Raw genomic sequence first — 22683 nt, forward strand, 5'->3', positions numbered from 1 at the left:
TATATAAAAATTCTAGATAATCTGAGATGTTAAGGCTAAAAACTGTGTTGAGTTGACGTGGAATGACCCTGTCCTAAATTATTTCGCGAAGCACCAATACGTTAGAGGGTAGTGATTCCCTACGTTAAACCTTATTGAAAAAACTTTAATATAATTAATTTCTTATTATTAATTTAAAATAAATTATAGAGTACATAGTATGTTTTCATAATTAATTACATACATATTTGCATTATAAATTATATTTTATGGACATAGTTTTTCCTAAAGAGTACACCTGACTTTTTTTTATATATATCAAAAGAAAAAACCTATATTTATTCTTTTGGTGTAAACAAGTTCCCCAAATACAGCAATTAAGTCCACTTTAAGTCCATCTTGCTACTTAATCTTGAGAATACTTTTTAAGTCGAAATTCAAATAGAATTCAGTTATGTTTTTATTTATTTACGACCCAAGAAAAATCTTTATTTAGAAAAATAACCCGGACAAGAATCGAACATGTAGCCACGGGCGCCGACAACTAGGAAATATTGAGGGAGACGAAAGTTAATGTAACGTGATAAGAGTATTACATGGGGGTAGAAATAAAAAGCCATGCACAAAGAAGCAACCTTATAATCAATTATATTAATTGACTTTTGAGCACATTTTTCTTCATTAATAAAATAATATTTTCTGTTTAACTAAGTCTCATAATTAAGTGATGTGCTTAAAGGAATAGACTATGAAGAAGTAATTCCTGATCTTTCTAATAAAAAAACCTAAGTTTTTATTTTATTTGTTTTATTAAAATTTGGCAGTTTTTGAATATGAAATAAAATAATGATTTTGACTAGTAAGTTGTCCAGAAAATAAATTCTCTAATCTGAAGGGCTCCCATATCGTAATGTTCCGGTAAAATCCCTACTAGGTGAAAGGTGCTTTTAGTGAGTTAATAAAAAATATAAAAAATGGAATTTCAATGGGAGACCTACTTGGAATCCACATACAAGACTGAACAAGAAACTGCTTGTAGATTTCGATTACTAGGACACCTACTTGACAAACGCTTAAACTTCGTTTACATATTTAACATATTAAATCGTGTTAAATGGAGAGATATTTCCTTCTTTTTCCATGTTAAAACGATATAACATATAACATATTTGAGAGTCTGTTACTAGGTCTGTTAACTGGAGAATGACGACATGCAACAGACTAACTGAGCTCGTCATCATTTTGTTTGTGGTGTTAGGTTACTTGCTCGTAGTTTGTGTTTCCTTTTGTGTTAGTGTTGTTTTGGATGTTTTTATAACTAATAAATCAATGGATGACAATAATAATAATGCAATGACAGTTGTAAATTAGCTCGTCTTGGTTCTCTTCCCCACAAGTTATAAGATAAACAAGACACTCAGTAGCCAAACTTTCACACAACTTCCACTTTAGGCATGTTGTAATAAATCACTATAATCAAAACTTAGAAGTAAACAATAACATGAAGTTTTGGAAGGAAAGGTTATAGAACAAGTTGCTAAAAAAATCCGCTAGGAGCTCTTATGCATTTTACATTTAACACATCATGAATATATGTTCAATTAGTTTTTGATGGCTCGTTCGTAATTGAACTTTTTTACTGCAGTTTCATTTTAACTATACAAATAACACATATAATATTAGCAGTTCCTCAATTTGTTAGTTGAAATATTATTTTATGAACTTTTTAAAGTCTGTAAAGCTATCATCTTGAACAGCCCTGATGAAGCCCTACAAAGAGGGGCGAAACGTGGGTTATAGTTTTAAACTATTTTTGTTCTTTTTGACCGCAACCATCTTCTTCATATTTAATTCTTAATATTAATTCTTCTTATATTTTATCACAGAAACTGGGTACCATTAAACGTAAAAGCTCACATTTTGATTGGGAGAACAACAAGCGATTTAAAAGAGGAAGTTGCAAGAAATGTGTGTTGGATATTGCTATTAAAATTAAGATTGTTCTTGATAATGTCCAGGTTGGACGAAATGTTGGATATTTAAAATTATTTAATAAGGAGTGTTTGGGGTATATTGATAAATTTTATTATTATTGATAAATATAACCAGTCTCAAACGAGGAATTGAAATATAAGTACAATATTTGTATTATTTTCTTTTTTTATTTATTTTCGGATTTTCGGCATCATTGAACCTGAAATCTCATATTTTTACTGAGAAACAAGCGCTGTAAAAGAGGAAGTTTTAAGAATTATGTGTTAGATATTTCGATTTAGGTGATACTATGATCATGAAGATGCTTTCAAATTAAGACAATTAAAATTCATTTCTCGGAAATTATATTTCCCTTTTTTCTTCATCTATGAGATTTGGAAATGTTTATTTAAAGAGTAAAATGTTTATAACAATTTTTCATCGTAATTATTCGAAAAAAGTAATATTCGTATTTGGTCCTTAAAATATTTTGTTGTACAAAGGATTGTTCCTTTAAAATATTCGTATATTAAGTTACTTTATTGCTAAAGGGTTTGAAAACCTGGATGATCTATAATATTACCTGTTCTCTATTTACCTGAATGTTGCTTGCGGCTGCTCATTGCGCTAAACGGACACAGTACGCACTAATCAGATGTAGGCACCTGGAAAAGTGCTCTCCACTTTCCCCTTGGTCAGCGAGCCGCGTCCTTTTCCACTCTGAATAGTTCTGACATTCTTATCTGCAAGATCCAGTTATCCTGAAACATATTGCCTTTCAATCTTGAGGTGCAGAAGAGATAATTATGGTAATGAAAGTGTTTAGGCCATTGTGGCACCTCGGCACTCCTCAGCAGTACAAGTTACAAGCTTCACGAAAGCAGTACTTTTTTTCATTTTGGATAAAAAGTAGGTGTATAATTTAGCTATTCCCTTGAGTAAAAGTTATTGTAATATGCTAATAACGCTGGTTTAAATAAATGAACTTTATTTGGAGAGTTTTGAACTAAATGAAGAATGGTGATTCAGGAAGGAAAGCATCTATTCTTAATTAAATAATGAGACACGTAGTTATAGGGGTGTTCGCCAAAAGGTTGTGCAATGTGGTTTAATATTTAATTTTTATTGTGAATTGTAATGTTATATGATATTATAAATAGTATTACTTATAACAATAGATGCTGTAGTTTACGTGTGTTGAAGATGTAGGTTACACGGTGAGCTATTGCGATCTTGAAATCGTATATTCCTGTTCTCTTCTTGTGTTATCTTCCATCTCTCATCCTGCCTCCGTCCCTTCGCCTGAGTGGGGTGTAGTTTATTCACTCAAAGTAAATTGTTTATCTCCGCCAAAAATTATGCGGCTTTTGAGACGCTGTTCACTCTTTTCCGTTCTAGAGGCCAAGATGGCAACCCAAGCCACTACTTACTACTTCTTATATCTGCCAGTATATGGCATAGTGAGTTTGTAATCAAATGTGAGGGGGGCAACTTTCTCAAACAGTATGTGAGTGTTGAGTACAAAGTGTTTACACGATCTCAACAATTATTATTACAGTCCAATAGCAAACCAAAGAAGATCAAGTCATTTCACCCCCATTTTTTATTACTTTTGTATTGAGATTGTTTTTTTACGAATTTCCTGTACTCGTACTCTTATTTTGCTTAAGTACAAATCAATTTACTTATATTGAACTAGCAATGTTCTGAGTATTATATTATCTATATATACAACCCACATTAATATATATTCTGTTCTCTGACATTTTGAGTACGAGTAAAGTTGTCGTTTTCAGCTAGTCAGTACTCATGTGCAACTTGTCCAACTCTGTTCGCGGGTCAGAAGCTTTTGTTTGATGTTTGCAAACATTTGTTTGATGGCAGACCCATGAAATATGATTTTGATTTTTTCACTCTTGCCAAGAATTGTTAACCTATAACCTGTTGCCCTGCCCATTTTTCCTTCCAAATTGGAGTACATTATGGTATTAAACTCCATTAATCAAACAACAGTATTTTACTCGACGAAGTTCCTATTCTGAAATAACCTTAAGAGATTATAGGTTCATTACACTTTTGTTGGGTTGCTAATTACCGAACTGTTTTGGAGCAGTTTGGTTTTGAGTATACAAATAATCTAAATAAAATTAGCAGTTTCTTTTATTTCTGAGTTTAATATTATCTCATCATATAAACGTTAAGTTCCTGCTATATTGGTTACTATTTACTTATGCCCATGGACTGGCTTGTTGGTGTACTACTATTTTAATTAACTGTTAAATTTTCTTGTTAAATTAGGTAGATAAAAATGGATAGCGGTTTTTTGTTTTTCATCATTTCATTTCATGTATACTAAACCATAAACCTACTGACTGCCCTAATGTATCCTTTAATAATGTTGCTTTTACCCCTGTCGAACAGATCCGCTACCTTGGACTACATCTGGACAAGCGACTAATTTGGAATCCTCATGCAATTCAGAAAAAGCCGGAAACTGAACGTCGATTCCGACTACTACAACACTTACTAGACAAATTGTCTAAACTTACAAAATATTAGAAAAGACTGATCTTCGTGACTGTAAAACCTATCTGGATGGAGTACAGCTTAGGAGCTCCACTAAACCTTCGAATTCCTCTCGTGTCCGATTCTTACAATTCAAAATCCTTCGCAAAATCCTCAATTTCCCCTACTTTTTCACAAATAAAATTATCCACGAAGGCCTTAATTCCATATGCAATCGATCTCGCCCGAACCAGTTATTAATCATGGTTGTTCACTGTTTTATTATTTATGAAAAAAAAAAGACTGGCCGCGTTTGAGATAGCTGCTGCAGATTACAATGATTTGCCCATATTGAGAAAGCATACATCTTTTGTATTTTACTAATTAGGAAGAGCTTCCACTGTTCTGAGAAAGAGTAGACCTGGAGTAATGAGAAGGAAGGCAAAGATTTTATTTTATCATTTTTATTTTTCAGTGCCTAACAAAGAACTTATAGAAGAACATTTTTAAATTAGTTTATAACAAATTACTTATTTTTTTATTTTCAAAATCAATTTATATACAAATACATATTAAATAAACTTTGGTTAGTTTTTCCACCTTTTTGATTTCGCCACCTAAGGTTTTTAAATCAGTACAACCTTCTACAATAAATATGTGATTCTTATGTAGTTAAAAAAAGAAAGAAAGAGTTTCTGAATAAGAAAAGAATATTTTTTATTTCTTTTATTCTTTTGAAGTTTTGAAAGCTATTTAGTAAAAGTCTAAAAAAACAAAACAAGCTCTACCTTGATAACTGACCTGTGGACATGGTAAGCCATGTTCTGATTCTTGGTTTAGTAATTATTCGACTAATTAACTACTGCATGGTCTGTTTAGTGCAGCCCCGTTAGTTGAACAGTGAGCAACGGTTAACGTTTCCAACAAGTTTTGATTATTTTATTTTAAATCACTATATCGTCAGCTATAGTAACGTTTAGAATCTGATTTTTTTAGAAGGTTTTAAAAATTTATAATGAATATTTGGAGTTAGCCAATTATATAGACTGCTAAATAGAAAAGGTTTTAGCTTTCAATTGAAAAAAATTACTAATTAGCTAGACAGTACAATTGGGTCATTTCATATGAATGATTCGGTTTTTCATTTCAGAAACTCAGAGTGGGGTTAGTGAAGTTTAGTTGTTTACTTCGATTATATTTACAGAATATAATGAACCGTTATTTATTCTTTCTATAATGTTTTGTATACAATCAAATATGACCATGAAAACACGCCATTTTTGAGTAATTGTTTTTATGAGTTTAAACTTGGACAGTCTGCAGTCCAAGCTGCAAGAAACATTACCAAGGCGCCAACGAATGGAATATAGTAATTGGTTTGAAAATTTTTTGGCTGGTGACAGATTTTGATAAAAACCCAAAGGAAGACCTCCACCAACAATTGACTACGATGAACTTAGGCTTACTGTGAAACAAACCCTTAGCAAACAGTTGAAGGACTTATTGCACAACTAAATACAAGTGTATACACAGTTTCTTGACACTCAGTGAACATTAGTAACGTAAAAATATGAGTACCTCATCAACTAAATAATTGGCAGTAGCTGAAGAGTTATCCATGGGTTTCACTGCTTACTGGGCGAAAAAAAAACAACCAAATACGAGCGTTTTCTCGAAAAGATAATCACCTGTGACAGATCAGTGGTTAAATATCGAGGAAAGACCTTTGTGACCCATGCCAAAACCATATTTGTTTAAAAAAAAGTTTGGTTTCTGTGGTGGTTAATGGCAGGAATAATTCTTTTCTCTTTTTCACCCAGGGGTGAGGCCATCGCATCGAAATCGTACTGCACTGATATTGAACAAATGCATCAAAAACTTGTAAAAAAAAAACTGCATTTGTTAATCGGAAGAGACCATTTATACTATTACACGGCAAAGTTTTATGAGGACAGAGAACAAACTAAACGAACTGTGGTTTGAAGTCCTCTTACACCTGCCTTATTCACCAAACTTTGCATCCGTTCAAGAAATTTTGACAACTACATTAAAAATAAATTTTTTTAAAATAACTCTCTGGTCAAAAATGCAATTTTTGAATTCATTTCCTCACAAAACACTGGCATTTTTAATTCTGGGATAGAAACCATGATAACAGGCTAGGGTAAATGTTTTGATTTCATAAAGTTGTTTTGCCAAATAATGAATACCAATGAAAACTGATATTTTATACGTAAAGACTAAAACCTATCTGGGAAAGTTCTTCGAATAATAGTCAATGCCTCAAACTACTTAACCAACAATATTCTACATCATGATCCTTATAATTAATTTGTTTCAAACCTTATTTCATCGAAATTCTCTAAATTTCATCAGGAACTTACTAATCATCCAAATCGCTTGGAACAATCCCAATCCATTTTCAGGCATCCCTACAATCTTCTGTTAAGATTGAAATAGCAGTGGTCGATGGACCTATTGTACTTAATTTAATGGGAGTAGTTTGTCCACTATAATTCTGAGCGTCTAATGCCCTCGCTCGGCCTCCACCAGCTTTCAATATCTCTGATGCGGTTGAGCGACAAACGCCGGAATTTCCTTTGCTGAATGTACTTATTGTGCCTAGTATGAATATATGAATATTTACTCATTTAACTTAATTTTAAAATATTTTTTTGTAAAAAAAAGAATTATAAAAAAATTAAACCCGTTCACTTTTAATTAGCTTTTCGAACAATTCGTGAACTAAAGGTTTTCATTCCTGCGGTTTGTATCATTTTACTAATATTAAAGATGACGCAACAAAAACGTTTTGTACTGGACTTTGCAATCAAAGCTAAAAAGGAATGTCACCAAAGTAGACATAGCATATATTATTTTATGAAGAAGATATTATATAATAAGAAATAACAAAAAAAAAAATGTGCAAGGAGTCGGAAATAAAATTCTATCCATTAACCCACAGCTTAATTAATTTGTAAGCATGTTACGATTCTATGCTTAGAATTGAATATTAAGACTTTCGCTGAACTGCTGACAAATAAAATTCTGTTAGTAGATATGGAATAAATTACTGATTAGTCTTGTTAAAACTAATAGAATCATGTATTTTTCTATGTTTATATTTTAATTTCAGTTATATATATATAGAATATATAATAAGGAAATGTATTGCGATCATGCTAAATTTCGAATTCGAGTTTTTATCAGAAATATACGTTTTGAGGTCTTCTGAGTCCAAATAACCTAAGTCTTGCAAAATGGTCTGTATATGTATGAATATCAACAGCCGAGCTTAAAAACTAAAAGTCGTAAGAAACTGAAATTTCATATTTAAGGGTGGTTTATGCTTGAGATGTGACAACTTTTTCGATAAAATCGAAATTAAAGAATAGATTTTACACATTTATTTCGATTTTTTCGAAAATGACTCTACGAAGAATGATCTCGATAAAACTCGACATGTCATTGTTCAATTAAATAGTCTTTAATAGCAGCTAGGTCTTATCCTCATTGAAATAGTCTCAATTGCATATTTTTAGAAATAGAAAAATAAAATTGTTTTGTTCATAATTATCGCCTTCCTGGGTTATTAATTTTTTTTTTTCGAAATCACAAAACTAGTGACAACTTCAACACCAGTCCACCAATCTACACAAAATTTTGTGACGTATGTTGGAGGGAGAATAAGTGAAAATTGTCCGATGTCTTGCGCAACGCACAAGATTTTTTATTTTTTGATCATAACAACATAATTATAGTAAATAATAACCTTTATCTCTAAGTAAACTGTGTTTAATGATAGGCGTTTCCATATTTTTTTTCCTTTTATTTACTTATTGCAGCAGGATTAATGCGAGTCAAGTTACCTATATTTGAAAATATTTCTTAGAATATGTCTTAAGTAATAAATCAATAGGGTTTGATTGCTTACTATTTTTTCTATTCTGCTAGTTTTGATGTAGCAAAAATAATTTAGAAATGTCTTGTAGACCTTTGTAAACTTTAACCGAAAAGCATCATTTTCGATAAATATTTTGCCTTAACCTAAATAATTTTCAAGAGTCTATATCTGAGTATGTTCTTTTCATATACCAAATAGATTATGTGGTTGCTATTTTTTCTATAGGTCGCCAATTTTCAATGTAGGAAAAATAATTTAGAAACGTATTGTTGACGTATGTAAACAGAAAAGCATAATTGTCGACAAAGATTTTGCCTTTACCTACATACTTTTCAAGAGTCTATATCTGAATATGTTGTTTTCATATACCAAATAGATTATGTGACTACTATTTTTTCTATAGGTCGCCAATTTTCAATGTAGGAAAAATAATTTAGAAATGTATTGTAGACAGAAAAGTATAATTTTCGACAAAGATTTTGCCTTTACCTATATACTTTTCGAGTGACTACATTGCTGTATGTGGTTTTCAAGCATGTGATTTTCAACATGCTCCAGATTTTCCTCCTGGTACAGTTCACAAAGGAGACAGCCTGAGCATGGTTGTGCCTCAAAAATCATCTCAAAACATATATAATCATAAATATAGACCGTATTTTTGCGAAGTAAAAGTCCAAAATACGTATATAATACCCAAATCCTGAAATAATCAACTTTATAGTTCAATTCATAATATTAGTATTCCGAAATTCGTTAATTGTTTAAATCATATTAAAATCTCTAAATAATCTACCTTTATGCAAACATAAAAAATTGAATTTTTCCGATTATAGACCTAAAAATGTATCCATAATTACAGAGCTATGAAAAAGCTAATTGTATAAAATGATTTTATATTTCATTTATGAAGTTTTACTTTCAAGTTTTCAACTTCTTAAAGCTGCCTTAATTTTAAGTTTTAGAAAATATATACAAGACAACTATGTATAAAGAGGTTTTTAAAATGCCTTTCCAGCAAAATATTCTTTTGAATTTCCCCTAAAATTTCATATATATTTTTCCGCTTTAATTTTCAATTGTGTATTCAAATACGAATCTACCATTAAAAAAAACTAAGATTTACATCTTAGAACTTAAGAATAACATCTTAAAAACTAGATTTACATCATTTACTTACGTCTATATAGAAAAACATTTAACAAGTCTGATTAAAAATGTATAGGTATGTTCATTTTGATAAGACCAATTCATTTTTTTGTTTCATTTTTATTTAAAATAATATATATATAGGTAGTATAATATGATTGTATTAGAAATAAAATGGAAATTCTCCCAAATCATAAGTCGGACTCTATAAAAAGCTTATACTAGAGAGACTTTTTCATAGTTACCCGAAACCGCTGGTTAATATTATTCCAAGAACATTCGTCAATTTGTTTTACTTCTATTTATTTATTAATTTTTTTAGGTGAGGAGGGAGGAAATGGAACTGAATTTGACTCTACATTTGTTAATCAATACATTGCTTTATCTCTAATTTGTCGATTTGAAATTATAAATTAAATAAGGAAAAAATAATATATTGTAATTAAAATAAGTATATATTGACATACATAATCTTAGACATTTAGTACAAGCATTAAACGAAAATCAAAACCGTGGAGTTTTGTCCAAAATATTAAAATGTGCAGTTTTATGCAAATAACCTTAGAGCTGACAATTTTGTGGATAAACACCAAAACGTACAAAATAAAAATAGTGTTTTTTGTCTTTTCCAATATTCGAATTTATATCGAGGTTAGGTGCAATTTGGAATTACGGAAAAAAGATGCAATCGCACGAAAATCCGGTCCCTAATCACATCTACTAAAAAATGAGGTTATTTTTAATTAAATATATGAGCATTTAAAGTTTAACATATTCACTTCAAGTAGACCGTGATGTAATAAAGAGCAGATCTTCTTAGGAGGTGAATGAGGAGCGAGAAGTCTCACGTGACATCCGCCGTGCTTACATGTCCCTACTTCCGGTAGATCAAGGTCCTACTACAAAGACACACCTTTTGATGTTGGCAAACTTGCTCATGCAATATTCGTTTAAGCAAATTTTTACTTCGAGTCGACTGTTTATCCTTTTTTTAATATAATAATTAAGTATTAATTACATTCATACTGTTAGTGAAACTATAATTTTTTATTACTACAATTTTTTTTTTTTATAACTACTTTATTTATTGATGAGTATTACAATCTGCTACAAATTTGGGCAATGAGCAATAGTGCTAATTGAACACATTCATACTAAAAATTAAAAAAGAGAAAAAATAAATAAAATAAAATAATTCTCTATCTGAAACAAATAAATAATTAAAATAAAACAGAAAAATAAATTATATACAATATTTACATTCTCAAACTGAGGATACCCAAGCCCATTCTATCCCCCCCCCGCATGAGGGGTAGAGCAGTGCCCTTCGAGATCCCAGCGCAGCTCTCTCATCACGTCGCTGGTAATGAGCCAGTGGGGGCTGAGTAAGTGCGTTAAAGCTACAATCAACATGAGCTGAGCATCCGGCCTGCCAGAACTCCAATAGTCGATTTTATTTTACAAAATGTCTCTTGGCCACTGCCGTTTCAATCTTCAAGGTGGATTGTAGGGATGGGTGGAACTGGATATGGATTGAACGAAAGGATAAACAACAATGAGTAAAATTATAAAATCTATTCTGCCTCGCAGGTATATCAGCTGATTGGCTTACTTTCAATCAGGTCTTTTTGTTTCTTGTATATTGGGAGATTTCGACTTTAAAACCACAGGCTCAAACACTAGTCAGGCTCAAGCATTAGTCATCACATCTAACTGTTTAAATGAACTAATTTGTATACAAGTTAGGTCTCAAAAAACTGTTCAGTAGTTCTCTTTAAAGTTCAACGTTTCGGCCAATTGGGCCATCCTCAAGGACGATCTTAAATATATATATATTTTTTTTAGCAATATTTATTAATTGCTATTTACAACTGTATTATATATACAGATATACATTTAGTAAATCTGATCTAAGTTAAATTGGAGCGTTACGGGCGTGTAGAGAAACTATCCATTGGTAGCACTCCAATGACATTTTACATTAGCTGGTCTCGTGGCCATCTTCTTTTCAGGCGCCTCGGAGAATTGTCAGGAATGGAAGAGGATGCAAGATAAGAAACTAGGGGGCTAGGGGGTTTGAGTGGTTAGAGAGTTTATAATGGAAGGAGTGATATCTGGTTCGGGCTAGATCGGTTACACAGGGAACATTAAGGTCTTTATATATGATTTTATTTGTGACAAAGTACGGAGAATTGAAGATTTTACGAAGGATTTTGGATTGAATACGAGAGGAATTCGAAGGTTCAGTGGAGCCCCAAAGCTCAATTCCATATGTCCAGATTGGCCTTATTACAGTCATGTTGATCAGTCTTTTGTAATGTGTTGGAAGTTTAGACCGTTTGTCTAGTAAGTACTGTAATACTCGAAATCGACGTGCAGTTTCCTGTCTTTTCAGTCTGGTGTGAGGATTCCAGGTTAATCGCTTGTCCAAATGTAGTCCAAGGTAGCGGATCTGTTCGACAGGGGTAAGAGTAACATCATTAAATGAAACTGTAGGGCAGCCAGTAGGTTTGCGACGAAGGGTAAAGGTGATTTGATGGGATTTGTTGGAATTTATCTTAATCCTCCAATTGCGACACCAATCTTCGAGGGCTGTGATATGGGATTAGAGATTTTGGGATACAATTAATGGGTTATTATTAACAGCGAGCACACATGTGTCATCGGTATACGTGGTGAGGATAGTGTTAGGATTGGTTGGAATGTCAGCTGTATAGACGGTGTAGAGGATGGGACCAAGGATACTACCTTGAGGGACACCAGCGGACTGAGAATAGAGGGATGAATAGGAACCATTGTGGTTTACTTGGAAAAATGTTAAATATAAATTTACACCTTACATCCAATAATTTAAAAACTGTTTGCCGGCTAAAGTGCCTAGGTTATTAATTTCAGTCAAATCATCCCAGTTTGTCTCTGTTCTTCGTCGTGAATAGTGTTAAGTTAATCTGTAGTTGAAAGTTTTAAAATTTAATCGAAAAGTGACTAAATTGGGTGATTTGATTGAAATTAATTTCATGGGCAGAATAGCTAGCAAAATGTTTTCAAATTATTGGATGTGAGTTGTAAATGTATCCTTAAGAAGTTCTTTGAGGACGGCCCTTTAATAAATAAATTTATCTAAATGATAGATACAATTAGAACTACAAAATCTCTTGACTTTCAGCTTTGCTGATAGTGGTTTTTGTACGCCTCAAGAAAAATGAATACTAAATTAATTTTAATTGACTGTTATTCTTCTTTGTATAGATTTAATGCTACCCACGTAACTCCTTATGTATTAGAATGACGTTTATAATAAATTCTTGATAAGTAAACTATAAATTTCAAATTAAATATCAATATTTATGTTGAGTGGTCTGATCAGATTTTCACACACTTACTCTCCCTGACCATGGACCGTATTCTTACCTTTCATTAGAAAGGCCCAAGATGAGTAATCAGTCCACTGCCTTCGAAAGTTTACGTTCATTTACCCCTAACTTGATCATTGAAAAATTAATTAATCAATTTCCAAAATTAATTAAGTAAATAAATTGGAAATTTATATATAATCTTTTCACTTTTTTGAGACCGGTTATTATTGTTTGAATAAAATTAATTGTATCCACGTTAAGTCTCAAAACACTCTTTATATCTTTAAAAGTCCAACGTTTCGGCCAATTTGGACAATCTTACAGCTGTAATTATGCATACATTTTTAACAATTTTATCAAATAACATTAATACTAATAAAATAACATTCATTAAACATAAATTTATACCTCACATTCAATAATTCAAGTAAGTGTATTGATTAATGGACTTTTAAAGAAATAAAGAGTGTTTTAAGACTTAACGTAGATACAATTTGTTTCAAAAAAGTGAAAAGGTTATGTATAAATTACTAATTTATTTAATTAATTAATTTTTCAATGAATCAAGTTAAGGGTAAATGAACGTAAACTTTGAGACTTAACTTGGATACAATTTATATTATTTAAACAGTAATTTGGTAACAGTAATAACTGGTAAACAGTAATATTTTAATTAATTAATAGAAATGAAATCTACTATTCATTATTTCAATAACAGTTACGTGGCTTTTATCTCTTATAGTCCTGCTTGGCTATCCACATAAGGGCAGCCTTATGTTATTTTTATTTTCCTTTACCTTGTATTTATATTATTTTATTATTGTTATAATTATATTGTTTTATATATTTTTGCAACTGTAATGTTTCTTTATTCTTTTTTTCCTATTTTATTTACTATATATTTTGTCCTGAATGAATACTTAAAGCTCCAGTACCAATTTCCCTTCATTGTGAAAAAATTATAATTATTATTAAATAAATGAAAGATCATTCAAATTAAAATAAATAATTATTTGTCACATATTTTTTTGTTTGGAGACTTAATCAAAAGAGTTTCAAGGAGAAGAATTTTGGCAGGTTTTATAAAAGTCGTTTAGTGCACACAAAAACAGGTTCATTGGGCTATGCCGCACTAAGTGTTAGATTTGGTACACTGGCATCGGAAGTCGAAACCCTACTAAACTGAAAGCACATATATCGGTTAGTCTTGCAAGAGATTATTGTAGTACATACTGACTGTTAGACCATTAACCGAGAATGCATATTTTGGTTTTAGGAGACTTTCGGTGAATACATTGAAAATTGGATACTGTTAAATACTTTCCTTTCTTAGGTGCGATAGGCAAGAAACAATTGTAATAGTCGAAAAACATTTTTTTTTTCATAAGAGATCCTTATTGCTGTTAAGTTAATGTAAAAAATATATCAGTTGAATAATTGCCTTTTCTAACTTAGGTCTAGCAACTACCTGCTTCAGAAATCACATCATCAGGATTAATAGTGATCTCATACAGTTTATCTCATTCGAGTGGTTTCAATATCGAGCATTCTATTGTTTTCCAGAAGACATTAACGAGGAAGTAATTGTTGCTCAAATACGTTACAATAATATTCTATTTATGAAAAGTCTTGACTGTTATGCAGAGACATTGTACATGAATATCTTGTTGTCTTTAATCCATTTGCCATATCAATTGTTTTCAGAACCCTAGCTACTTTCAGTTCCTAATTTTCATAATCTCAAATTGAAACTGTCTTTAATGTTTCCTCGATAACTTTATAAAAGTATGCATTTAAATGAGACTTTGGACTTCCAAACCCTTCCCGAACCCCTTTGCCATACCAATTGTTTTCAGTATCCTAGCTACTTCCAATTCCTAATTTTCTCTTGCAACAAGAGATCAAAATTTTGATTAGCGGAATGCAGGAATTTCAAACAGTAAAAAAATAGTATGAGCCAATTAATGAAAACGGAAATAAAAAGAGAAGAGAAGAATAAAAGAGAAGTATAAAAAGACAGTACGCACTGAAAGATTGAAAATAAGAATAAAATAAAGGTCTAGAAAACAGAAAAATAATAAACAAAATAGGCCACCGTTTCTGAATAACGAAGAGCTAACAATGAGCTTGAGGCGGATGCAAGGTATAAACAGAGTAGGGGAGTGGGGGAATTTGACGGTTAATAAATGGAAAAGGTATAAAATAATATTTAAAGTAAGATTGGTTTGCCAAGATGAAAATCAAACCCACTATTGACCTCTTATCAATCTATATTCCTTTTTTTTACATCTACCCTTCCTTACCATCTTTCTTACTTCACAGTGTTCAATCTTTCCTTTTGGAGACTTGTTTTTAATTCTATTTAATTATTTCCTTCTATTGCATCCTGTTTATGGTGGAGTCAGAAAGTTTATGGTTTTTGGTTTTGCTGTTGGTTGTGGATATTTTTGCAGATTAATTAATAATAGCTTCCAGGAGATCATATTGTTGCTGCATTGTTACTTATTTATTGATGTCATTAATTAAATAATTTTGAAAATATACTTTTAAATGCTTCTACAAATTGACCTTAGCTTGCATTTTTTTTTTTCTTAGTAAAAATACGTCTTAAATATATTCTTATTTGCCCCATTATTAATCTGTTTTCTGATTAGAAATCGAAATTTTATTGGATCTGGATATTTTCTTCGAAATATTCTTGCAAGAAAAAATCTATTTCGTGTAATTAAAAAAAATATTAAAAAAAATGAATGTGGTACTAATCCCTGCTAAAGCGGAGGTTGATACACGTTTGATATTAGCCAATGCAGTCTTGTTTGAAAATAAACGTGTTAAAGAACTATTAATGAAAGCATTTAAAATTTTGATAAATGACATTTACTCGCAATAATAGCTTTACGTGAAACTAGTTTCGATTTTGAACGCAAGCTTATCATATGAAGAAATATAAAAAGATATTTTCAGCGAATTGCTATTTTTAAATTAGTATCAGTCTTTAAGGATCGCAATGAATAAAAGAATACAATCGATTGTAATAAATAAGAGAGTAAAATCACAAAGAGTGAAAGACTGCGACATTAATGTGATCAGATAAATCGATTCAACTGTTATCTTAGAGGCTAGCTCTTATCTTTTAAGAGTTATTTCGTTCAAGTCGTTGAATTATTTCACAGCTTTCTTTAAGTATCTTTTTCAGAATTATTATAGTTTGTTTTGACTTAAGCTTCAATTATAAAAAAAAAATTAAGTAGATTTGTAAATATGAGAATGAAGTGTGCAACGCATTTGTAAATTTGGACCAAGGGAAACATTTTCGCTACCTCGGAATTGGAAAGTAGCCAGACGACAAACGTTGAGATGGATTAGCGATGGTAGGAAGACGGCTGCCAAGTTATATTCTCTCCTCTGGAGTAGTAGTGTTCTTGGAAAAGACGAAGAAACTGATATATAGTTCATTTTCACAAAAAGGATTCAGGGCGAATGAAGGGCCACGAAGAAATATAGAATTTCCTAAAACATCCTGCCTTGTTGAAACGCTTTTCCGTTTATTTACAAGTATTGGAAAAAATGGTTGAAATATTCACCTTAACAATCGGGTCAGGAGCTTGTCGCAAGTTGTTTGAGCATTCATGTTAGAAAATCTTAAAGAACATCATTTAAAGTAGAATAAAGTTGCTAAAATATGAGTTCTAAAAGATCTATTCACTATTCAACTATTCAATAGTTGTCGAGATGAAAAAGTAACATTACATAAAAAATGTAATTAAGAATCAGTTGTTACTGAATTTGTTTTCAGAAATCTTTTTTTTTTTTCTATTTTATTGGGTTTTCATAGTTAGGGAGATTATAATGGAAGGATTAATATCTGGTTGAGTTCTTAATATTCCATCTGTAACCAATCCTGCCCCAACCAGATATTAATCCTTCCATTATAATCTCACTAACCATGAAAACCCTCCAGTTTCTAACTGTGCTTCTTCTTCTATTCCTGAAACTCCTTCGAGGGACATCACTCCATTTTTATATTACAACAAATTTACTCAATCTGTTTTTATGAAAAAAAAAATTAAAAGATTTCTTAAAACAAATTCAGTAACAACTGATTCTTCAGTCCATTTTTTATGAAATGTTGCTTTTTCATCTCGACAACTATTGAACGTGAATAGTTCTTTTAGAACTCATATTTTAGCAACTTTAAATGATGTTCTTTTAGATTGTCTAGTGTCCTACGTCAGCAGTAACATGAATGCTCAAACAACTTGCGACAAGCTCCTGGCCCGATTCTTAAGGTGAATATTTCAAACATTTTTTCCAATACTTGTAAATAAACGGAAAAGCGTTTCAATAAGGCAGGATGTTTTAGGACATTATATATTTCTTCGAGACCCTTCATTCGTCCTGATTCTTTCCTATGAATTCGATGGCAGGTGGACGATGCATGATGATGGCTTTTTATTTGAAATTTTTAAATCAAGAATGTTTATTCCGAAAAATCAGCATTATGTGACATTAAAGATGGCGAAAGGCAAGAGAACGGATAGTCTTACAGTGGTAGGAGAAGCTCGGTTAGGATTCAAGAGCCAAATCAGGCATTTTATTCGAATACTTACAATTTGTTTTCAGTGATAACCCTGTCACATGGATGTGGGTGGTTCTGTGTGGGTTTTGTTGTTGTAGATGGAGTAATCTGTGAGTAGTCTGTGGTGAGATATATGTGTAGTAAAACAGTTTGAATTTCAAGAGACTATATTTATTAAAGAAAACAACAACACTATTTTTCTTTTTTATTATCGAATAGGGAAAGTCCATTTCAGATTTATTTATAAAAATAAAATATTGCTCCTGGACTATATTCAGAAATGTTTCCAAAATCAGTTTTGCTTTTTCCTCCTTACCGTTACCGTTGAGGGTACCCTACTATTTTTTAGGTCAAACCAAGCCCAGACAGCTTATCTAAGGACTACGTGAGTTATTGTTTTTATGTTATCTTTTTATTTATTCGTTTCCTGGACTAAATAGTATTTTGGTAAAAAATATGAAAATGTGTGACCAAGAGAGGAAGTGGGATGACGTACTCGCTGACGCAGCAAGAAAGTGTGTATTGTTTTGAAGGCAGTCACGAAGTAGGACTAGACTGGAGGAGTGGTCAGTTACATTCTCAGGCCAGCGCCATTTAACCTTTTCTCTTTTATGAAGATAAAAGGTAGAGACATTAATATCGGAGAACAATTAGTTTTCGAAGAGTTTACGATCTGGTCTGTTATCAATTCTCCTCATCCAGGTAGGAATGAAAATTTTACTTCATAAAGCAGTTTTCATAGATTTATATTAATTGTGTGTAAAAATTACATTTGTCATTGATTCGTCTTTCATTTACATATTTATGGAACATACAATAAGAGAAAGTATTGGGATTGGGCAAAATTTCGAATTCGAGTTTGTGATGGAACTGTTCAGAGCGTTCTAAAGTCCACTAAGTCCTAATAGCTATGTTTCGAAAAATGATCTGTGCGTGTATCTGTGAACAGCTTAGCTCCAAAACAAAAAGTCGTTGGAAACTGAAATTACATATTTAAGGCAGGAATGTGACAGAATTCCGTTTTTCGATAATATCGATCCATAGGAAGTCACACTTTATAAACGTTTTTACGTTTCTTTCAAAATTTTCTCGAATTTCTCTAACAATGTTTAAACATGACTTGCCAATACACAATTAAATGGTCTTTAATGCCAGCGAGGTCTTTTCCTAATTATAATAGACTGATATGGTTTAAATGACGATTTTTTAAAAAAAACTCTTCCTCTAAAGTATATTTAATTTTGTATATTTGGAAAAATAAATCGTTCTAATTGTAAGCAATAATAAACAATTGATAAATAGAAAATATTAAACATTTTTATGAATAATTAAAGGAGAAAATAGGGCAAATAGAGACATCTGATTGGAATGAGAGAAGTCAATTGTGTTACCGTTTTGTTACTGTTGAATTCTTGGAAGGAACAAAAGTCATATTCGTTATTCCCCATTTAGAGCAAAAAAATACGAATTTTTATCACATCAGATAAGTAAAGTTTTTTTGTTCAAACTTACACCTTTCCTGACCGTTATTTTTTTCTCGAAGATCACAAAAATAGCAATAACTTGAATATGAGCCCTCCAGTCTACACAAAACTTTTATTATTGGCATATAATAATCATGAAAAAAATAGTCGGGCCAAAAATGCTTAATTTTTTTTTACCGTAAAAATCGGAACAGCCTATAACCCTCTCCGAAAAATCCTGAATTTTTAGCAAAATACCCCATCGCAATCGGATGAACATAAAGTAGGAACAGACAAATATTGATTTTTGAAATTAGATTAAGAAAATAAATAAATTATTGATAATAACATAAATTATCCAAATGTCTCACATTACAACACGTCAAACGTTTTGGCCGATTAGGCCTCTTCATCAAGGACAATCTGATAAAAAAACTACTTTCATTATCAACTTTATTAAAACATCATTAATTTATAATTTGCATACTTTCATTTTAGTGTCACAGTCTCAAATTTATTCATTACAATTTGCAGTCGATTATACCCTAGTCAGTGTTTGTTTCTTTAATAATAAAAAAAAGGCGTGCGTTTCAAAACGTCAAAAGTAATTAATTTTATGTTTAGAGCTAAATATATTTTAAATAACCTAAAAAGCTGAGAGAATAGTTATTTACGTTCAATAGTTCCCGCGATATACCTTTTTAAAAACCATCATTCCATAAAAAATACGTTGTTGGTGAATCTATTTGAGTAATCTATGTCTCTGGAACCATAAGACGTATAAGTGTCTATAATTACTCAACATAAAGCTAGTTTAATATGCTATAAAGTTGTTTATAACGTTTATCTTCGTAGGAGTAATATTTTTTAAAATAAATTCTTAAGAAATTGATTTCTAGTTGCTCGGAAAAACTTTTGGTTTATATAAAGCTACATCTCAGGAACCATTATACGTACAGATGCCTATTGGTACTCATGTTAAAGTCATTTTAATGTACTATAAAGTCATTTATAACGTTTATATTTGTAGGAGTACTAGTTCTCAATGTTTTTTCCAAAATAAACTCACAAAATTATGAAATCTTTATTGTTCGGAAAAAATGTTTGATTTATGAATAACTTTATCTCAGGACCGATTGGACGTTCTGATGTCTGCTAGCACTCAAATTAAAAATAGTTTAATATACTATAACGTAGTTTATAATATTTATTTTTGTAGGGGTAGAAGTGTTTATGATATTTGCATATGAATATGAATTTTGTTTGAACAACTAGGAATCAATTTTTTCTAACAAATATCATGCAAAATAGTGAAATAAATTTATTTCTAGTTGTCAAAATTGAAATTGATATGTAAATATCATAAACACTACTGCCCCAACGAAGCTAAATGAAATATATTACTTTATAGTATATTACACTGGCATTGATTTGAGTGCGGGTAGACATATGTACGTCTAATGGTTCCTGAGAAAATTTGTCCCAAAATAAATTCACTAACAACGATTTTTCCTTATTTTCTTTTGAAATGTTGCTTTTTAAAAAATTCTATCTTGGAAACTAGAGAACGTAAATAGCTCTATTTGGACTTATATTTTAGCTAAGTTACTGTTCTCTAAATGTTTACGTTTTTCTAGTGTCGTAAATAGTTTTAAAGATATTGAGCTCCAAAATAAAAATTAATTTTTTTTTTAACATATTGAAACAACTGCCACTTTTAATTCTGACCTACTGCTACACTTGGTAGACTCATCAATTCTGACTAGTAAGTATACAGTTTTTACTTAATGTATGGTTATGTACAGTTGTAAATTGTAATAAAGATAAAAAAAAAAAAAAATGTATATATAGTTTGCATTAAAGTTATCAAAAATTAGGGTGAAATAACTGACTTTTTCCACTGGGCTCTTGTATTAGATGGATGGATTCGCCTTCACTCCTTCTGAACTGTTGGTTGTTATTTCAAAAATATACTAAAAGAGAATTAATAATATTTTAAAATAAATAATTCAAATTTTATCCATTATAGTCTTAAAACCTTTTATTTCTCTTATAAGTCCGACGTTTCGGCCAATCCGGCCATCTTCAGGGACAATCTACTACAAAACAGTTTTTATTACATGTATGATCCTACAAACTTAGGATTTTTGCTAATGAAATAAAGAGGAAAATTGACAAAAATGTAGTTATGATAAATAATTTTAAATGCTTGAACTGAGTGGAGGAAGGCTACAAGCATTGTTGTGATAAAAGTTTAAAGAATAGTGCCTGCTGATAAATGATTTTGACATTGTTTTAAGTGATATTTGACTAATTGGGTATTTAAACATATGTGGGATATACTTATTAACAAAAAAAATATCTTTTACCTAATGTTTTTAATGTTTCATAGAAATTGATGTTTTTGACCCGGGCAGAATAGCCTGCATGAAGTTAGAGTTGTTTAAAATATATAGTTTCAAAGTTGTATTAAGGTAAGGTAAATTATAAATAATAATGTTAAGTATTTTGAATTGTTTCTAGGATCATACATGTAATAAAAACTGTTTTGTAGTAGATTGTCCCTAAGATGGCCGGATTGGCCGAAACGTCGGACTTATAAGAGAAATAAAAGGTTTTGAGACTATAATGGATAAAATTTGAATTATTTATTTAAAAAAATTACCTGTCTCAAGAAAAATTTAAGATTATAAATAGAATTAATAATGTTCAGGCACACCGTTTGGAGTTATTCCATTATTAATTGCTATAGAATAAGCTGGATGTTAACACAGCATATTGAACTCTAACAATGAGATAATAACCATTAATTTTTACAACAAAAATAAAATAAAACTAAGGTATAAAATACTAGCTTACCTTTAATTAACAAAACATTAAATAAATTTCATCGAAACCGGTTTGAAACAAAATTATTGGGACGATGGACCAAAATAGTCACTCATATATTGCTGCTACGTACACAATGATTCTGGGAGGTTCTTCCCTCACCAACTAGATCGTTACTATCGATATATGTTTTCCAATGCAGATATAATTATAATGCGGTGCTTAACCAACGAAGGACCGCTACAATATTTCTAGAAAACAACTTAGGCCCATGTGAAGCAGTGAAAAACGTTTATGGTTTGATTCAATGAATATTTTTTCTAAATAATTTAGAGTTCAGGGACACCTGACTAATACATATTCAGATTTATACACGACACATTCAGTGGCGTTTCATGGGTAGTTCGCTCAAATAACCTTCATAGTAACCAACATAAAAAAATACTTATTTATTTATTTCTGTTATAGTCAATAGACATACAGAGGGAGTTGGCTTTGTAAACAAAAAAACTAAAAGTATAAGATAAGAAAAAAAGTAATTAAGAAGTAAAGGAAAAATTGAAAAATCGTACTGTCCAAAAAAAAAAATAAACAATTAATTACTCGGTAAAATAGAACTAAAATAAAAACTTTGAGTGAATTTCAAATATATAAAGATAATGAAATAATGCTAAAAAAACTAAAAATACAATTTATAAACATTTCCTTAGATAGAAATGATGGACCATAAAAGAAAAAAATTAATATATAAAAAATTAACTAGTGATAATTAACATATTTTACAGCAGAAAAAAAAATTACAATTACATTTTGGCAAGTACTTAATTATTAAACTAATAGTTAATTACTAATGAATGAAAAATTAAAAAAAGATAAATAAAATACAAATTTCGGAGTATCAATGAGACTAATTAATTGAAGAGTTTCAACTTAAAAATATTACTCAAT

The 22683-nt window shown here is 30.7% G+C and overlaps 2 protein-coding genes across 5 annotated transcripts in view; one reads left to right on the forward strand and one right to left on the reverse strand.

The window, feature by feature from the left end:
- The window catches only part of LOC106677750 (protein argonaute-2), a 100924-nt gene extending 79037 nt beyond the window's left edge, over positions 1–21887 (reverse strand). The window contains exons 1-2 of the mRNA XM_067050150.1: positions 21766–21887; positions 2552–2714 (exon numbers count right to left, since the gene is read on the reverse strand). Coding sequence (XP_066906251.1) covers positions 2552–2576 — 25 coding nt within the window. The 5' untranslated portion in view covers positions 2577–2714; positions 21766–21887. The remainder of the gene's footprint in view (positions 1–2551; positions 2715–21765) is intronic.
- LOC106677752 (echinoderm microtubule-associated protein-like 2) overlaps positions 1–22683 on the forward strand; it is a 211255-nt gene that overhangs the window by 1945 nt on the left and 186627 nt on the right. For 3 of the 4 annotated variants that reach the window (XM_014415847.3, XM_014415848.3, XM_014415849.3), the window contains exon 1: positions 18040–18145. The exons of the other annotated variant lie outside the window; for it this stretch is intronic. In XM_014415847.3, coding sequence (XP_014271333.1) covers positions 18055–18145 — 91 coding nt within the window. In that variant the 5' untranslated portion in view covers positions 18040–18054. Of the gene's footprint in view, positions 1–18039; positions 18146–22683 lie in introns of those variants that run through there. 4 annotated transcript variants of the gene reach the window in all.

This window comes from Halyomorpha halys, unplaced genomic scaffold (genome assembly GCF_000696795.3).
Source record: "Halyomorpha halys isolate HHAL.00 unplaced genomic scaffold, Hhal_1.1 Scaffold107.1, whole genome shotgun sequence".
Classification (NCBI taxonomy): Eukaryota; Metazoa; Arthropoda; class Insecta; order Hemiptera; family Pentatomidae; genus Halyomorpha; species Halyomorpha halys.